This window comes from Glycine max, chromosome 8 (assembly GCF_000004515.6).
Source record: "Glycine max cultivar Williams 82 chromosome 8, Glycine_max_v4.0, whole genome shotgun sequence".
In the NCBI taxonomy this organism is placed as follows: domain Eukaryota; kingdom Viridiplantae; phylum Streptophyta; class Magnoliopsida; order Fabales; family Fabaceae; genus Glycine; species Glycine max.
Genome location: NC_038244.2, coordinates 15,452,494 through 15,471,867, shown reverse-complemented (window position 1 = coordinate 15,471,867; position 19,374 = coordinate 15,452,494). Strand labels below are relative to the sequence as shown.

General features: G+C 30.3%; 2 protein-coding genes across 3 annotated transcripts; both read right to left on the bottom strand.

The window, feature by feature from the left end:
* Nucleotides 1-2,488: 2,488 nt before the first annotated feature.
* On the bottom strand, nucleotides 2,489-5,441 carry IQD28 (protein IQ-DOMAIN 28). Its single transcript, XM_003532954.5, has 5 exons — nucleotides 5,128-5,441; nucleotides 4,797-5,033; nucleotides 3,815-4,024; nucleotides 3,585-3,692; nucleotides 2,489-3,485 (listed from the first exon to the last, which is right to left on the bottom strand). The coding sequence occupies exons 1-5, from the start codon at nucleotides 5,191-5,193 to the stop codon at nucleotides 2,841-2,843; spliced, it is 1,266 nt and encodes a 421-aa protein (XP_003533002.1). The 5' UTR covers nucleotides 5,194-5,441; the 3' UTR covers nucleotides 2,489-2,840.
* Nucleotides 5,442-12,304: 6,863 nt separating this feature from the next.
* On the bottom strand, nucleotides 12,305-17,330 carry LOC100805874 (IQ domain-containing protein IQM1). 2 transcript variants are annotated; one of them, XM_003532953.5, is made up of 9 exons: nucleotides 16,714-17,330; nucleotides 15,788-16,209; nucleotides 15,248-15,365; nucleotides 14,911-14,976; nucleotides 14,716-14,804; nucleotides 14,531-14,618; nucleotides 13,747-13,977; nucleotides 13,402-13,503; nucleotides 12,305-13,032 (listed from the first exon to the last, which is right to left on the bottom strand). In XM_003532953.5, exons 2-9 carry the CDS (start codon nucleotides 16,195-16,197, stop codon nucleotides 12,634-12,636), a joined length of 1,503 nt encoding a protein of 500 aa, XP_003533001.1. In that variant the 5' UTR covers nucleotides 16,198-16,209; nucleotides 16,714-17,330; the 3' UTR covers nucleotides 12,305-12,633. The 2 variants fall into 2 exon arrangements, with proteins under 2 accessions (XP_003533001.1, XP_040874227.1); XM_041018293.1 differs by lacking the exon at nucleotides 16,714-17,330 and having other exon boundaries at nucleotides 15,788-16,685.
* Nucleotides 17,331-19,374: the final 2,044 nt, after the last annotated feature.

The window sequence follows — 19,374 nt, the reverse complement described above, 5'->3', positions numbered from 1 at the left end:
CAATGACTGATCCTTGAGCTTGCATTTTTTTTTTATCTTATGATGAAAGCATGAATGGGTGCACATGGAGATGGAAAAAGGTTAACAGATAAAAATTTCATCAAGGCAGAATTACCACACTTCATTCCTCACAAGACTATTGTTTCTCTCGGTGCACAAGTGTCTCGGCTAAAAGTGTTTTTTAAATTCAACAAACAATTGAACTAATGTTTCCAACTTTGCACTTCTTCCCCCCGTTAAGGTAATCATATATACATAGTGTGGATCACTAAGAGTTTTTTAGGCTTGTAACGTGACTGGGCTAACAAGGAACTCATGATTTTTCTTTGGATTCAAAGTTAAGTTCTAAGAGAGCAACTACCTCATATTTTTTTGATAACCCATGACTTTATATTTCACCGCCCCCTGCCCCAACTTTCATGTATTTCATTCTTAAGAGCACACAAATCTCTTTGGCACGTAGTTGCTATCAGCTCTTTATTTGAAGCATACTTTTTTTTTTAATTACACTAGTATGGTACTATAACAACTAATCACATAATGCAGTTTTCTCTGGATGTGCGTTGTTATTAGTGTTCCTGAAACAAAAATTTTCACCCAAGAACCCTCCTCCCCCAAATTAGGAGTAAATTTGTCTTAACCGATGCTCTCTTACAACCGAAGATAAGGTAGTTATTCATTTCATTAGGTTCGGGTTTCACAAACAATTCATTAAAATTAGGCTGAACATGGTGCAAGAGATTTATTCTAGTAACATGTTGGCTATTTGGCTCAGTGGCTAAGAAAATCAAAACAAGGTCTTGATCATTTCCACCTTATGTATGTACTCAACAGTCTTAGAGTCATGAAAAATCAAAAAATTAAGAATAATCGTTCTCTCACAGTTATAAGTTCACACATCTCACCAGATATTTATGAAGTGCTCGACTTACCATACCATGATTTCCATTTAGACGTGATAATCTCTTCACTCTTGTGCTTTCGATTCATGCAGGCTCTTGTGTGAGTTCAAGCACATGCCAAAGCAAGCAGATGTTACGCTAAGGTGCATGCAAACTCTTGTCCTAATCTTTAACTTTTTCTTCAAGATTTTTTTTTTAAGTTTTTGCATTAATTTTTTTCCAAAGTATTTGAAATTTTCTCCTTTTGAATTCTATTGATAAAAAATTATAATAATATTAATTTCTTCATTATTTTATTAAAACAACATTAAAGTGAAAAAATTATAATTATTCTTAGCTAAAATTAACTATCAATTTAACTCAAATTTCATAATTATCAACGTGACATATAACGAGTTTTATTAACTCTTTCGTATAAATTAAAAAGTTTGATTACATGTTACTTAAAAATTAACTAGAACCATCAACAAATAGAGATGCTTAGATCATGTAATAATTTCTCAATTAATGTTCAAAGACTTGAAATTAAAAGAGTTATGTTGTACACTTAGTATTGTATCTATGTCTATGAGTGGGGGTAGTTTGTTGGACTGTAGTTGACGACAAACGTGACGGCTGATTTTATATTGCTGATCTAGACGAGAAATGAAGGTTAACAGGTAAAAGCATGACAGAAAGCTACTGAATCTTAATTTTCCTTGAATGTGACTTGGTGATTCTTAAAACCAATACCACGAATTGATACTCAAATGCATTATCACTTGACAAAATTATTCAATCATGAAGGGGTTTACGAGTATTTTTCTGATGTTGAATAGTACAACAAACTTATAGTAGTTCATTATTAATAAGGAAGATTGATTTGTTTATAACTATTAGCTTTTCTAATTATTGAAATTAGGACAATGATTTAGTTTTGCAAATGGGATAACTGTTTAGACATTTAATTACTGTAATTAGGACAAGGATTTAAGCTTTTCTAAGTAGCATAATTGAGACAATGATTTGATTTAAAATTTTCTAGTTATCATAAATTATAGGATCAATCCTAGTTACAAGCTCCACTTTGTTTATACATGATGTACATAAACATGTGATTAGTGTGTGGAAAATAATCATTTCTTTATTATTTTTTTTAAAGAATGATACTGAACAGTTCAAGGTAGGTTCTGTTTAACACAAGTAACTACATTCCAATGCGATTTTCTGCCATTAAGAGTCAACTTCGATTTATATATATCATTAATATAACAATGCAATTTCCTACTATTAATATCACAAGAAAATCAATTCTTTAAAAAAAATGGCTCACCTTTGCTGTTCTATAGATTTTACATAACATATGTCATTCCTCATGCATATGCAAGGTAAAGTTGTGCCTTGGTGACTTGTTGGTCATGGGTTCGAATCCGGAAACAGCCTCTTTGCATATGCAAGGGTAAGGCTGCGTACAACATCCCTCCCCCATACCTTCGCATAGCGAAGAGCCTCTGGGCAATGGGGTACGTAGTTTTTTTATGTCATTCCTCATGCAAACCAATTGCCTATGTATTCAACATGCATCCATGCATTCAAAAAAAAGCTTAAAGTCAGAACCATGTCTCTTCTTAAAGCTCATATATTATACTTCAGTTTTTCAGATAGTAAGTACAACTTAGAGCTACTAATTATAAATGTTACTCCAAAAATTAACATGAATATACCCCCAAACAAACAGATACTGTTTATAAATTGCCGTAGAAACACATTACAATTGAAACGGTGTGCTTTCCATCTTCACACCAAACCACTTGTGTTGTCTACAGTATCAATTAACAATTATCTGTGACTTCGTACGCACATTCATCTGATGACATTAAGGTACCAATGAACAACAAGCTGTTGGGCTTATTGAAATAGAACTTTATTGTCATGAAGCAACTACTTATCTTTCATTGTCTATTGTCTTTGATAACTTGTTCTTAGAGGTGTTGCATAGAGATTCTTCCATGTATTAGCAGAAGGGTAGGAACCAGAACTGCTTCTAGTAACTCCACTTAGTGACACACAATCATCCATAAAGATTGTCTTTGAATTCTGAGAAAAACACCTACAGGGTTTCAGTTTAGCTTTGGTTGATGCTGTCAGATTCATGTAGCTTGGTTTACAAGCATTTGTTTCCTCTGTTGGTTCCACTGTAACATTGTTGTTAGATGGTCGAGCTGGGGATCCAGATGTGCATGAAGTTGACATAGGGCTATCATCATACATGCATTCAGAGCTTATGGCTGAAGATGATGGAGTTGATTGACTAGTTGTAAGAGATTTAGTTGAAATCCTAGTTGTCACACCATTCCTTCTTGCTTTGACCGTGCCAATTTGTTGATTCGAATTAAAGGGAAGAACAAGATGATCACTTTTACTGGTCACTGGAGTCATGACAGGTGAGTCCAAATACATCTCTACCATTGACCTGCTCTCCCATGGCTTTGCAGCCATCCAGCGATCTAGCATGTTCCATCCCGAGCTCTTTCTGTCTAGCTTGCGGTTCTTGAGAGGAATCACTGACTTAGAAGCTCTTGAGTTTGGACTCGCTGTCAATTTCTGAAAGCAAGCAAAGTTTACTGAAGCACATATATTTTTGGTAATCATTTCACTACTGACTCTCACCACAAATATAGTAGATTTTCTCTACTCCATTACCTTCTTAGACTGAGAATATGCCTTTGTTCTATCCCTCTTAATTGCTCCTTCCTGCCTCATTTGTAATTTTGCCTCTTCCGCAGTTCTTGGAATGTCACACCACCCTTGCTGACAATAACATGGCACATTATGCTAAATGTTAACATCTCCTTACTAGCTTAACATGACATCAACATTTCAGAATGTTATGTCACACAGTCTTGAGGCAAATTGTGAAAAACTTATGATACCTCAGCTTGCTTAACAGGATCAGCTTCATTGCACCGTGCATATTTCCCTTCTTGAGAGTTCCCAACATTCCTTGCCTTGACACGTGCTTGAACTCGCACAAGAGCCTGCATGCACCTTAGAGTAACAGCTGCTTGCTTTCTCACTTGCCAACCACGAAATATAGCTTGCAACCTCACCACTGCCTTCAGGGCCCTCAAAGCTCGTCTTGCCTGTAAATCAATAACAAAAGTTTAAAACAAACAAAGAAATGGAGAAAAAACTTGACAAAAAATGTGTAAGCACAATAACACACGGAACATACTTTTAAGGATACTAATAATGAAACCCCCAACACAACAGAATGAACCACCGAAAGAGTGGCAGATCCTTCTGTAATCAACCCCCATCTACACAGGGCTAGAGGATTTTAGAAAACTATAAACATTGCAGGTTGATGTCCATCACTCCTATTATGAATTAAACACTAAGTTGCATTACCATAGTGAACTATTATTGATTAAACACTAAATAAAATACAAACCATAGCAAGTCAAAGTGAATTGGTGAACTTAGTAACTCATAACAAAAGCTTATCTTTAGTAATACTAACTGCTTGAAGAGTTGAAGTTTCATCACGATTTGGCTCGTTTCAAAATAGTGAAATTAACAAAACAAAAGCACCATGCAACCTATTTGTAATTCTTCTATAAAAGTCCATACTATGATAGTATGATTAGGAGGTCCTGATCCTAAATTGAACTTGGACTCTTGCCTAGCACTAATTCTTCAATCTAAAATTCCAATGTCTTAAATAATTCAAGCATAGAATGGACTAATGTAGTATCAACTGCTTTTGTTTCTTAAACAATTCAATACCAAGACTCATAATAACTAAAAAGCTAAAAAGGAAAAACATAAATCCTTGAAGAGAGAACAAACTGCTTCATGATAATGCAAAAGATTGAATGAAATTAGCTAACTAGAAAAGAGTTTTCCACTTACCAAGAAACCTCGAAACACTGCCTGGATACGAATGGCAGCCCATTCCTGCTTGATGACCATGAAGTCTTTGAGTGGAGTTCTGACCACAGCAGCCAAAGCAGCAGCAAATGCTCCACCATCTACCACAAAGGAACCACCACCACCTTGCCCCTTATGCATTGATGATCCAATCCCAAACCCTTCTGAAGTGCTCTTCCATAGCTTCCACTGTCTCTTACTCTTGCCACCACCCTTCTCCTGAAAAAAAAATGCAGAAATATACTAAGTAAACATCACCACAGCCAAACATTAGCAAGAAAAAAAAGAAAAAACCCAAGAAAAATTTGCAAACTTGATCAGTTGGGGAGGGCCTTCTGAGAGAAATGAGCGACTTAAGCCATCTTCCTGAACCACCCATTTGAGAAAAAAACACGAATTTGGAAAGGATAAGGTGGAAGAAGCAAGTGGAAGCTGAGGTGAGTTCTAGCTGTTGGTGTTGTTGCTTGGCTTGGCTTAATTAAGGTAGAACGAAAAGAAGAAGAAAAAGAAGGTGTTTTTGAAATTTGAAATGTGCGTGAAAAGAAAAAGGTGAATGAACAGAGAAAGTACATAAACGGATACACGAAGACTTTCTCTGCTTTTTCTGATGTTCTCATGTCCCACTTACAGTTGTTGACCTGTCATGAATGCGAACACGGAACAGAACACTCATTATCACAGAAACGCTGTCGTTTCAACGTGGGAGAATGAGTATCTCAGGCCCATCTTGTTTGTTATTCTGTTGAAGCCCATTGGAATAAAGCCCAAATTTCGATTTTGTTTTGGGGCATGTCTGTGCCCTGTGGCTTACGGGCTTTGCTAGGTGCACCAGTTATTGCTAATGCACCCAATATTAAACTAAAATTCCAAAAATACTTTTAAGTGTTTTTTGTTTTTATGGATTACATAATCTATATAACTCATAAGATTACGTGATCCGTATGAGTCATACGAATTACGTAATTTGTATGAGTTATACAAATTACATACGGATTACGTAGTACAAATTATGTAATTTGTATGACTCATACGGATCACTTAATTCGTATGAGTAACTCATACGGATTACATGATCTGTAGGTATTTTTTAAAAAAATTTTCCAATTAGTTAATCTATATGTTTTTTTTAATTTATTAATAAATTAACTTTTTAATAGTAAATTTTTTTTATTTATAAAAAAATATACGGATTAAATAATTCATGAATTATATCAAAATTAATTATCACAAAATTTATTATTTAAATTTACATGCGCATTAAATATAAATTAGAAATTTTAGTGTTATATATAGTTACATTATTTATTTTATAACATAATTAATATATTAGCTCAATTGATTAGAGCGTTGTATTAATAACCTGAAAGTCATAGATTTGACTCTTGTTTGGACTATTAATTTGTAAAATATATATTTTAAAAAAAATTAAAAAAAAATTACGGATGCTGATCCGTATCCCTTTTACAATTGGATGTAAATGGAGTTTGAAAAAGTGAAAAGTAAAAAAATGAGGCTCTAAATTTGAAAATATAAGCTAAGACATTAATGTCATTAAAAGGGACGGGCAAGTCATTCTTTCCGGCTCATATTAAGTACCTTTTGAGTTATGATACTTTAAAAGTGTTATTGCCTTATTGGGTTCTAATTATTGGGATTATGTTATTTTGTTTCCTTTAAGAGTCATTTTTTCATAAACATATATATTTTTTTTTTTTAGGAAATAATCTTGTTCTTATGAGTAGCGATAAAACTTGAATTCGAAACAATTAATTATACTCGATAATTATACTACAGTATCACGCTAATTTCAGTTCTAAGTATTTCAAACGGTAAGTGTATTTATTGTGTAGTGAATACTCAAATTGCAAGACATTGGGCACTGATGGAGGAGTTGTTCATTTGGAATATGCTTGTTGCGGTAGGCTTTTTTTTTTTTTTTTTGGTCATCACTCATCATGTTGATTATATAAAATGAATATTGATTTTATATTTTTCGAAAAATATGATTATTCATTTTTAATAAAGTTTGCTTTTTTAATCACATATTTTTTTATCTAAACTTAAAATTATGTTAAAATAATTTGAATATGTTTTATAGGGTGTTTATGGGTTTGAGTCAACGATGACCCAATTATATTGGATTGAATTTGGTAAATGTTTGGATTGAATCTAATTTGACCTAATTAAGACTCAATCATATACATATGAGATATTGTGTTCCATTTTTTTAACCTGGCCCAACTCATCATATAATTAAATTTATTATTAAATGTAAATTAATTATTAAATACAAAATACATTAATTTTTAACTCACATAGCTTATTAAATTAAATCACTCATAATTTTTTTTCTTTTTTAAGTTTTTATTTTTGGCTATATTCAACAAAAAAATAGTTGAAAAGTTAGTGGTAACTGAAAGTTGGAAGTTAAATGTAACATCTCATTTTCGTAAAACAAATAAAAGATTTTATTTGAAAATTAATAGAGTTTTTAGAAATTAAATAAATGAGATGGAAGAGTTTTTGTTAATTAAAATAAGAGTTTTATAGTATTAGAAAATAAATAGAGTAAAATGATGTTTTAGAAAATAAATGGATATTTTAATTAGTTATTTATTTAATGAAAGAGTAAAATAAAGTTTTTTTTTATAAAATAATAAAATAAAAAAACATATAATAAATAATAAACTCAAAGTACCCTAACTATAAATAGAGACATATTATATCAGTTTTCATAATTACGATACGTTTCTACTCTTTCTTTCTTTCAAATTTGTTCTCCCTTCTCCTAAAATTCTCTCTTTTCGTAGGTACACCCAAATATATCTTAATAAAACTATGATCTCAGACTCGTTAACAGTTGAATTATCTTAAAATTTGAACACTTCACACATTTTCACCATTGGGATTTGTGAAATAATATTTTTAGATAGAGAAATGTCCATCGCACATAAACAATTAAAGCTCCAATCTTTTCTCATTCTCTTCAACGCTTTGAAACCTTAGCAGAGCAACTAAAGAAAAAGCTTGAGAAATCTTAGAGGTAAGGAATGAATTATTCACAATTGGAAGTAATGAGAACATGTGCAGGGATCCTTAGAGAATCAATTGGGATAAATTTTTGGATGTTTCTGCAATTTTGATTCTATGTTTATAATTATAGCTGCGAATTATATATGTTTGACAAACCAATTGATATCCTAATATGAAATTGTTGTGAAATTTGTATGTTATTGTGTTGAGTGTAAATCCTAGAAATTGGATTTTTTTAATTAGCATGAATTAATGAAACTAAATGGTTAGTATGATATCTTTACTAGTTAATTTGCATTATAAGTTTATATTTGAATCTAATATACTGTGAGAAAGAATAAATGGTTAAAAGAAAAAAAAATTCCTTTGTGTTTGTTTTGCATATTGCACTAGATTGAAAAAGATATTCTAATGTTATATTAAAATAAACTTTCAAATCAAACCAAAATTGTGTGTGAATTTTTATGTCACTGCATTTTTTATATTTGACACCACACACATTAATTAGACTTTATTAAAGAACATGAATTGTACTTTAAATAATCATTTCTTTAGTTGCTTATTTTATACAAATTATTGTCTTTGTCATGTATCATCCTACGATGATATCAACATGTTATATGTATATATTGTAATAATAAAAGTAATAAAATAATAAATTAAAGAAAGTTGTAAAGTTAATGTTTATTAATAATTTCTTTTTACAATTTTAATTTAATTGTTGTAGAAACCCTTTTTGATTGAAAATAATATAGTTTGATTATATATATATATATGTGTGTGTGTGTGTGTGTGCGTGTGTGTTTTGTGTCATGCAGATATTACTATTGTGTGATGTGTATATGATTCATGAGGCATGATAAATTGTTATATTATGATTATGAAATTGTGAACGAGATTGTGTGTATGTGATAAATTGAGTATGTGTTTAATTGTAAGATACATGTGTATTAAAATATTATATGCACTGAGTTGTGAGTTATGAACTACACAATCACACAACTATAAGACTCTTTAAGGGTGACGAGTATTGTGATGTGAGAACCTGACAAGTTTAATCACTTTGAGGAGCAACGAGTTAAAATTATTTTGAGAACAATTGAGGAGTTGTGTGTTTTGTATAGTTCATAGATAGAGTCTGTGTATTAAAATATTTTTTGTGTTGGACATAAATCAGCAGGGAGAGGCCTCGACGGAATGTTCAAAGTCTAGTCCTTGGGGGTAAATACATCTGGTTTGAGTGCTCCTTAAGTCTGTGCTGATCCCACATGGTTGGAGCACTCTCCTAAAATAGCATGATCATAACTGATCTCTCTATAATTTTACTTAGTGAGAATGATTTGACTTACTAGTGTGTGGTTTTTTTTGTCATGCACTCCTAGGTGCTCGGCGAAGTTTTTCAGCGACATGGTACCACGTTGCATATAAGATTGAGTTTTAGTGTATCTATTGCATAACGCCTGTATAATGATCATTGTGACTTGTTACGTGATGGTGGGTAATGAATTGTGTAAGTGTGAAATGTTGTGTTGTACTTGAGATGTGTTATTATGAACATGTGATTAATGTGAAGGTGTAGAATGTGCTTTTGTGATTAAATCTTTGGGACAAGTGATGTTACGCAATGAGTGATAAAATGATGTGAATTGTGCTAAGTTGAGTTTATTATACTTATATTATATATAGATGTGCTTTCGTTTATCTTTACCTATTTAGAAATGTGATAACTCACTCTCTGTATATTGTTTGTGTTTGGATCCTCTGATGATTTCGATCCTTATCTTCGTGGGAGCAGATGATTAGGTGGATGAAGACTTTAAAGAACCTTGTACTAGAGGATGCTGAAACACAATGTTCAAATAAGATGTGATATTGGGGCATGAATTTTTGTATTAATTGCATGAAGTTTTGGACATATAATTTTTATCATTTTTGTTTCACATGCTGAGTCTTTAGTTCATTCTGTGGAGTTTTGAAAGACTTTGTTTTGAGGCAAAAATATTTTCGTACCCTTAATTGATAAGTTTTTAATTTGATAATTAACATGAATATAAACATTTTATCCACATGAGCTCTTTTATATTTATTGAATAAAATCATTTTATGTAATTTTGCATTTTCATGTATTATATATATATATATATATATATATATATATATATATATATATATATATATATATATATATATATATATATATTATAATACATGTCTAATTTGATCTCTTTTTAAGTATATTTAGTTATTATATACTTATAAAGCTATAGACATAAACAAATTATTATTCTTAAAAAATTTAATTTTTACAAAATAAAAAATATTTTTTAAAATATTAGGACCCGATTAACCCAATTCATTTATGATCAAATTATATTAAAGTTGGATTGGATATGTAAAAAATTACGCAAACCTGACCTATGAACATCCTTAATGTTTTGGAATCTATTAGACCAAAATAGTCTCACACCGCACACTTAGGATTAGTAATTGGGATTGAAAATAGTTTAAAATACTTTTTCCTTCAATCCTTTAAGATGTATTTTAAGGATAAAATTGTAAGGTTGAAAACAACATTAAAATAAACAATACCACTTAAGATTGAAATGTTACCTAATTTTATTCGAACAAAAGAAAAGAAATGTTAATAACCCAACCTTACTATGAGTATTTTCAAATTTATGAGCTATTACTTTGGGCAAGTCAATGAAAATCATGTTGTGCCCTAAACTTACTATTCATTCTCTTGGTTCTCAAACTGTTACTTCAATTCAATCTTCATTCCAAATCCCTCTTTTACATGTAATTTTATTTTGCTCTCAAACCTGGCAATTTTTCTTCGTTCTCAATTGTGTTCTAGATGATATTTTTAACTGAACAAATCCCAAACATTAAAAATAATATATATATATATATATATATATATATATATATATATATATTAAATTGTAAAATGAAACATAAGTTAGAAAATTTACACTGTTAGGTTTGAAATTGCATGATCTTGTAGTTCTTTATTTATTTTTTGCTGAATGCTTGTAGTTCTTTTTTAGTTGTAGGTGATCTGTTCCCTATTTAAATCCAATTATTTTCTTGTATATAATTATCAATTTTTTTTTATCAAATAACATGAAAAATACATCTTTTTTTTAAAGTTATTTCGTCTGAGCAACAAGGTGTAATGCCAAACTGGTTGATTTTTATTTTATTTTTTTGCAGTAAAAAAACTGGTTGATTTTACGTTGGACAATTTCATACTTTATTTTTGGTATTGTTTTTTCTTTTTTATATAGAAATTATTGCTATTGTTTAAGTCATTACACTTTATCATTTCCAAGTTTGTAATTACAGTAGTAACTTTTAATGTTTGATTTGTTCTTGATGATTTCTCCACATATTTTCTGTTTCATCCTGGGTTCATTGTGGAGAGAGAAAATACAACTTCCCGAAATTTCAGTCCATTTTGTTAAATTAATGGAAACAATTCACATGTTCTTTTAGTGGAAAATATTTAAGAGTTGATTATAAAAGAAAAGGATTTTTTTCGAAAGTTGATTACAGAAGATGTGTAAAAGTACTATAGTGGTAGGCTAAGTTTGATTTGACATGTTACGCTATTACAGAATGGACTCATGAAAGTCACAATGAATTTTAGTTGGTTTCTCCGTGGACAAGTTGAGCTTGAAAATAATTAATTTTGTTTGGTTCATTAATCATTAGGCTTCATTTCCCTAAGCTTGGAATAGGGTAGGCTCAAGTAAAATTCTTACCAGTTAAATATGATATAGAAGAAACTTTCAACCTTTATGATGGAAAATATACTCTATAAATATAAACCATTGCCTACTTAGTGGAATTTGGTCAATTTGGTTCGTGACTAGGAAACATTTATGTCCTTGAACCAAACCAAGTCTTGACCCTTTTCCGTCTTTGTGTTTTCTCTTTTGGTAACACAAACCAAATCTTGACTTTGAAATGCTCTGGCCAATACGAATAGATATGATCTTACAAATTACAGATTTGGATTGGTCTATTTTGCATGGGTCAAGCTCTTGCCCCGTATGACTTTTGTTATTCTCTTCTTCTGGTTTAATGATATTTTTTAGTTGGTTATCTTTGCGGGTTAATATTAAAGGTGCCAAGGTAATTGAGATATTTATCTCTAACCTTTTGCATAAGCTGGACATTTTTTATTGAAAAAATGCTCTAGCCAATCAAATTTGAAAACGTACAATATTATCACCAATTGTGGCATTAGTATTACATGTCACTCTATTATGGGCTAACACAGCATGGCTTGGCTTGAGCATGTCCATGTTATCTGTATGTGGAATATTATACCCAATTTCACTCATCACTGACGCAATGCCACATCTCCAAACCATGATGATGACTGGTCAATGGTTGAGAATAATACTTGATGAGGAAGGAAGAGGGAGGGAGAACACAATTACACAATGTTAAAAACTAGAAAAGTTTTCTATTATTTGACTTACAAGAATGGAAGATTGACCCAACTCCGAAAATAGAATTAAGTAAAACAAATAAGGAGTAAAAAAATGATTCATCAGAAGCTGAATGACCAAAACAATTGGCCAAGAAAAAAACTAAATGAAAAAATAAATCATGGGTTAGATGTTGTGTGGTGTGACCTTTATCCTAGATTCTAAACTAAAGGTTCAGGTTAAAAAGGCTGAAGCAGTGCCTAATGCACCTTATTGCCTTGCAATTAAAATATTGAACACACACCTTTATTAAGTTGGTGTGTGATTTTGGGCAAACTAATTAATCATGGGCTAGGAATTCCCATGTGCACAAGCCTTGGGGATAGGTGGATTTTTGGACTGGGCCTTGGTGAGGGAATTGGTGCTTTGGATGCAATTTTGGCAAGGTTGACTCTAGGTGATAGATTTAGTTGTTCAAGTGCCTTAACTTGGAGTTTTGCAGGGTACTCTCTAACACAACCAATCCTTGGACCAACTCCAGTTGTCCATTTTCGTGACAATGACTTGCTCTCTTTAAGTTGTGAAGTTTCCATATTGGTGCCAGAGTGAGCCATGTTGTCTTGACTGCAATTTTTAGCAGTGGCAAAGTCACTTAAACTAGCATTTTTAGTCATTTGGGACTCAAATTGTAGCTCCTCATCAACAGGTTTTGTAGGTGGGATATCATCATCAATTGCATACTTCTGCATAAGGAAACCATGAAATTACATAATGTCACGCATTATTTCAACAGGTTGATGTTTATGTTTGTTTAGATCAACTTCTTTATAAACATTTATAAAAAAAAAGTAAAATGAATTGAATTTTTTTCATAAGCTAAAATTAATTTATGTATTTAATTTTTATAAAAGCTCCTCTCAGCTAATATCTCTAAAAGATAAAGATGCATAAATTGCTTTTAACTTATGAAAAAAAAACTTAATAAATTTTACATTCTTATTTTTTTTCCTACAAAGAGAAATTTATCCAAAATAATATCTCAGTCATCCCAAATAAAGTCTAATTAAAGAAAACAATCTATACAGAAAAATGCCTTGAATAGGTTCACTAACCTTTACATTTGTCAAGTTCACATTATGTTCCATCAAGAAGCCAATGAATTCCATAAAATGTTTCTTTGTAGGACAGTAATGACCGCTGTAGGGCCATATCGCCTGAATAAGAACAAATGAACATCAATTTGCATATAAGGGAAGTAAAATGCTTTTAAACTTTTTCCTTAATTAATCTTTCGGTGCTGTGAAATTTTATATTCCTCTACCTAGCTAATGTTTCCCATTATCACAAAATTACAAAATTGTGATAGTAATAGAGAATAATTTCATTTTATATTGTCCTAAAAATAATCAATGGTATGCATGTAGATATAATATATAATTAAAACACGTGTCACATACATCAAGCACTCCATTTTGGGCCACCAATCTTCCAGATGCAATAGTAGCACCCCCAGCTAAAAAACTAGAGTGCTGAAAATGGCCTTTCTTTTTCTCTCCAACGTACAAAATTCTAGATGAGCTAAGAACGAAAATCCACTTAGATCCCTCAACAGTGTGTACAAGGTTCTGGCCTTTTTTATAAATAAGCCTTCCTCCTTCAATAATCACTTCATACGCTTCCCTCTCTTTCTGCATTTGCAAGCAACAAAACGAACACTCTTAAAATAAAGAAAATTGTGGTGGCTGCTAATATTTTCTGAAGTCAAAACTATTGAAAAGCATAAAGAATAATTTTCCCAAGCATAGAATTCGTAATTATAGGTGAAGCCTTTTAGTGCATTGAATGCACATGTACAAACAACACGTTGGCAGTTTACTTTACTAAATACTAATCAATGGGTTTTGTGCCTAAAATTTGATTCTATAGTCAACATAGCTAGGCAATTCCATACACCACTGCCACTCTAGAAATTGACCAAGCTACAACTGTACAAGTCCTTATTACCATCAAAATAAAAATGTATAAAAGTAATGGGGCGTCTAAAAATTTGATGTCGTGGGAACAATATAGTATTGTCAAAGTAAAAATGCCAACGTGTCCAAAATACTTTTATACATTGCCTATACAATTTTAAACTCTAAACCTTTAAACTTTTTTTTAGAGTTTAGAATTTATACACTGTGACACTGTCCATTATATATTATGTGGCATTATCAAAGTGATGAGGTGAAAACAACTTACGGGTCCAAGATACTTTATGCACTGCCTATACAATTCACTTCTTGGGCACTCGTCAAGATTTACTTCTTTTCCGTCTCCAACATCCAACCTTCATGTTACCACCATGTAATTATGAAATCAGAAAATTAAAATTAAAAGTGTGCTATAAAAAATTATTCTATTAATTGCATTGTAAATAATTTTACCAATAGAAAAAAGGTTGTGAACTCTGGCTATTAAACCAAACAGCATAGTATAAGTGCAGATTGTGCCCATAACGATGACGTGGATCAATCTAAAAAGCACAAGGAATCTAATTAGTTTAGTTTAATCTACTTAATTGTACTCTTAATTGAATTTAAAATTCTGAAATTAATCAAGATGTGGACATATAAACTTACAGCTTCAAGCCAGTGCCTTAGAGCTAATTTCTGCGCCTTATCATCTTTGGACAACCCTTTTCCCACCTACCAATAAGCCCAAAAGGAAAAGAAAAAAAAAGGGTATAATTGATAACAAAATCCTAAAAGAAAAAAAAAATGTCGGAAAGAGAATGAAAACTTTGAATTTGTCTCTATGGTCCCGGTCAAAGATATATATTTGGAAAAGCCAAATTATGTTCAGTCAATTATATTTCAAGCAACTACTGCATCTAATTGGAAACTAATGGCTAAAATATTATTAAAGCAAACACAACACTTTATTCAAAGATTCTAGCTTCCCACACAAAAGGGGTACCTTAGCAGCCATGGTCCTAGCTCTTGCCCATTTTGAAAGAGCTGTTTCTGATTTACCAGAGTCAAAATCTGACGCGGAACAACCACTAACAGCAGCAATGTCTAAAGCCTTCTTCCACCTGTAATTAAGGTTTCAAAGAAAACACTCATTCAGGGAAAATTAATTAAGCACTAATCAGGACAGACCAGTTAATTGTAAACCTTGATGATTTTATAATAAAAATGACAGTTCATGTAGATTTTGTTTAAAAAGACAGTCTATTGAAAAATATAATTATTTTCACAATTATACTATAAAAAGAAACAAAAAGATTTTGTGAAAGAAAAAAATAGCTAATATTTAAATAGATTGGGTCCCGGCACTAATCAATGAATTCAAATTGGAGAAAATATTCTATATGGTAAAAGTGTAATCTAATCAGAATAGTTAGATATGATAAGATTATTAATATCTTTTAGTGACTGTGTATAAAAATTAGAAAATTCAACACAAATCCCTTAGGCACTTAAAAAAGATCATAAACATGGATATTGAACAAACCATAGCTCCTCACAAACAACAGCACAATCTGCCAGATTTCTTCTGGTCCTGTAGCTCTTGTAAACCTTCTGCAGCTTTATTGCAGCCACATCAAGCTCCTCAATGGACTTTGGTGAAAACAAGATTTCTGGTTTTTGCAACACAATTGTGGGGTTATTATGTTCATTGAACATGCCACCACCAACTTCTTCCTCCTTTGAATCAGAGTTATCAGAAAGTAGATATTTGAAGGAGAATGTGGTTTGCAGCTTCAGATTCCCCACCTTCCTCCTCTTTGAGCTTGTGGTTTTTTCAGTAACAATAACTTCATCCAATTCATGATCAGGCTTATACAAATTTCTGCATTTCTTGAAGCTCATTGTTCTGAATGTGATCTCTCCCTCCTTTGATTCATAGTCCACTGTTACCATTTGCACACCTCTCTGCTTTAAACAAAATAAGTAACACTATAGGTAGGTTAGAGTTTCACAAGCAATTGTGTCAATTTAAGAAGATGAGACCTATTCTTGTCACCAGTGTAACCACCCATTTAATGCATCAAATTCATCAACATGAGATTCTCAAAAAGTCTTCTTAAGATTATAAACATTCACTACCCCAAAGAGAGTTAATTATAGCACTACCAAAAGAAAATCAAAGTAGACCAAGTCAATCATTAAAAATGCTTTTAACAACATGCCACCAACTCCCCAACTTGAAACCAATCCCTACCTCTGAAATGAATCATCGATAAATTACTCCATCCTTAAATTAAAAAAAGTAACAATATAACTCAAAGGAGTAAATATGTACTAATTACATAACATAACATAACCTTGTAAACACATGATATATTTATTTCTCAATGTGATTCATAAAAGTCATTAAAGGCATTTTCCAACAGAAAACTGAAAAATATATCAGAAGTGCTGGAAAGAGAGGGTCACCTTAAAGTAGACGAAGTCAGCTTCTTGCCTTTATGATGCAAAGATATAACAGCACTCGTGAGTTTTAGTGTTTGAAATGGCACTTCCCTTCTCTTTTAATAAGGCACGAGTTTTTAAGACATGAAAAACGGGTGGAAGTCTATCTCATATATATATATACACACTTTCAAATACGTAAGAGACAGAGATTGCAGAAAACTGTGACTGACCCTTTAGAATTTTTATTGCCTTATGAACAGGTTTAGTTTGAATAGAAAAAAAGGAAATTATGTGTGGCCAACGAGTCCCATAAATGGGTTATTTTGAATTCAGAATTTGGAAAACGATACTAGTATGTGACATGTAGAAAGTGTTACATTACATGAGAATGCGAAAAGTTTACACGCGGAGATGTGAAAGGAACAGAATCAGTCAAAAGCATGATGTTATTCTTATAATGGGTCCCTCTAATCTATCAAACGCCGGATAAATAAGGACATTTACGTTTCTGTTTTTTTTTTTTTAATTCAACGTTTAAGAGATTTCTATTATTCAGACATTTTTTTCAATCAACTGAACTATAAGATTTCTTTGTTCTATTTTTAGTATTTTATTACTTATGATTCTCTTTTTTCACATCTTCTTCCCCTTACTTTTATTCTCTAAACATCAGTTTTGAAATTTGTTAAAGAAGTTTTAAAAAACAAAAACACAATAAAAAAACGCCCGAAATATTTATAAATATTTCTCAATTTTTTTAATTTCTAAGGTACATATAAGTTTTTTAATTATTTATATTATTTAAAATAAATAGAATAGTATAAAATGTTTTATTTTATTGTAATTTGTTTCATTATTTGAGATATGAGAGTAAAAAAGATAAAATTGACTAATTGTTGATTGGATTATTTTCATTTATTAAGTTTTTTAAGATGATGAAATAAAAAATTATAATGCTTAAATAGAGAGTGATTTAAGACAAAGTTTTGCATTTTACAAGTAAAAAATTTGAACGAAATTCGTCTGTTTAGAATTTGAGGTAATAAGTTTTATGTAAATGTTATTTTAGTCCATAAGTTTTATGTAAATGCAACTCGTATGATATAACTCAGCATAATTTTGCTAACTCAATAGGTTGGATTGTGTTGACCTATTTTGGGTTGAGTTTTTTTTTTATATATAAAAATAGATGAATTGTTTATTTAAATATTATTTTGTTAGCCATAATGTTTTGTAAATTATTGTGAACTACTGTAGTAACCTGTGCCTTGCACGAGATATATTTAATGTTATAATATAATTATCATTTAATTTGCTAGCTATTTTTACTTACTAATTTTACTAAAATTACATAAGCAATGATATCTAGAAACAAGTTTTTTTGTTGACTGATCTAGAAACGAATATATGTATAAAATCAAACCTTTTAAAAATGATTTACATAAATTGTCAAATTCCTTAAAAATAAAAAGTGGGGCTTGTACTTTCATAATATCATCTTTAATGTAGACCAGTTATGACTAAGGTTCAGTAAAGTTAAACTATTTCTCTTACAATGATGTTGGAATTAAATGAGAAAGTTTTTTTTTCCTCCATATAAGATTAACATAGAATAAAATTATGATAAATTTATTATATAAAAATAATAATGATGCTAGTGTTTTTAAATTTAAATCATGTTATGATTTTATATTAAATGTTTTTTTTACTTGTTTTTCTTAAGTCAGACTAATCATATTATATTATGTATAGTTATCGCTGATCCAAATTTTTATTACACATTTATGTTTTTAGTAATGTCATTTAATTTTAAATTGCATAATTAAATAGACAAAATTAGATATTTAGTTTAGTAGTTAAAATAAATAGTAATATTATGCGTGATATATGTTTTAAATTATAAATTATAAGCATTATACTAAAAAAAATTGTATCATTGTATAATGACATGGTAATTAACACAATTTAATTACTAATCAGGCTAATTAAATTAATTAATAACAAATAAGCTTGGCAGGATTAATATGTGATCTAATGATTTAAGAGATATTGTGATCTTTGATAAAACTAAATAAAAATAATTAATTGTACTTAATTACCTCAATTGCGTGAAAGATAAATAACAACATTATTCTTAATCTGGGTTCATATAATTTGTTACATATCATCTTTCTCTTATTTTGAAGATTTGTTAATTGATTATCAAAATAAAATAATTTAACTTGTTTTAAACTATCAATAGGAATGAAAATTACATATTAAGATTTGTAAAAGATATTTTTTAAAAACTATTTTAGTTAATAATTAAATTTTACAATTAATATTAAATATAAATATAATTCTAATAATAATAAATTCTTTCATCAATTAAAATATTTTTTAAAATTTATAAATTAAAATTTTATGTGGGCTTAAACCACATTTATATATTAATTTATATTTTCATTATCGATAAACTAAAATTTTAGGAATTTTTAATCATTTTTTCATGTTTTTATGTATTTTAAAATTCTTACAAATATATTATTCAGTGACAAATACTTATAAATATATAGGGCTTAAATATGTTTTGTCTCTCAAATTTTGAGAAACTTTTGATTTTTATCTCCTAATTGAAAAATTAGTTCCTTTTAGTCTCTCAAATTTTAAAAATGTTATTTTTAATCCTTTCAAATAAATTTG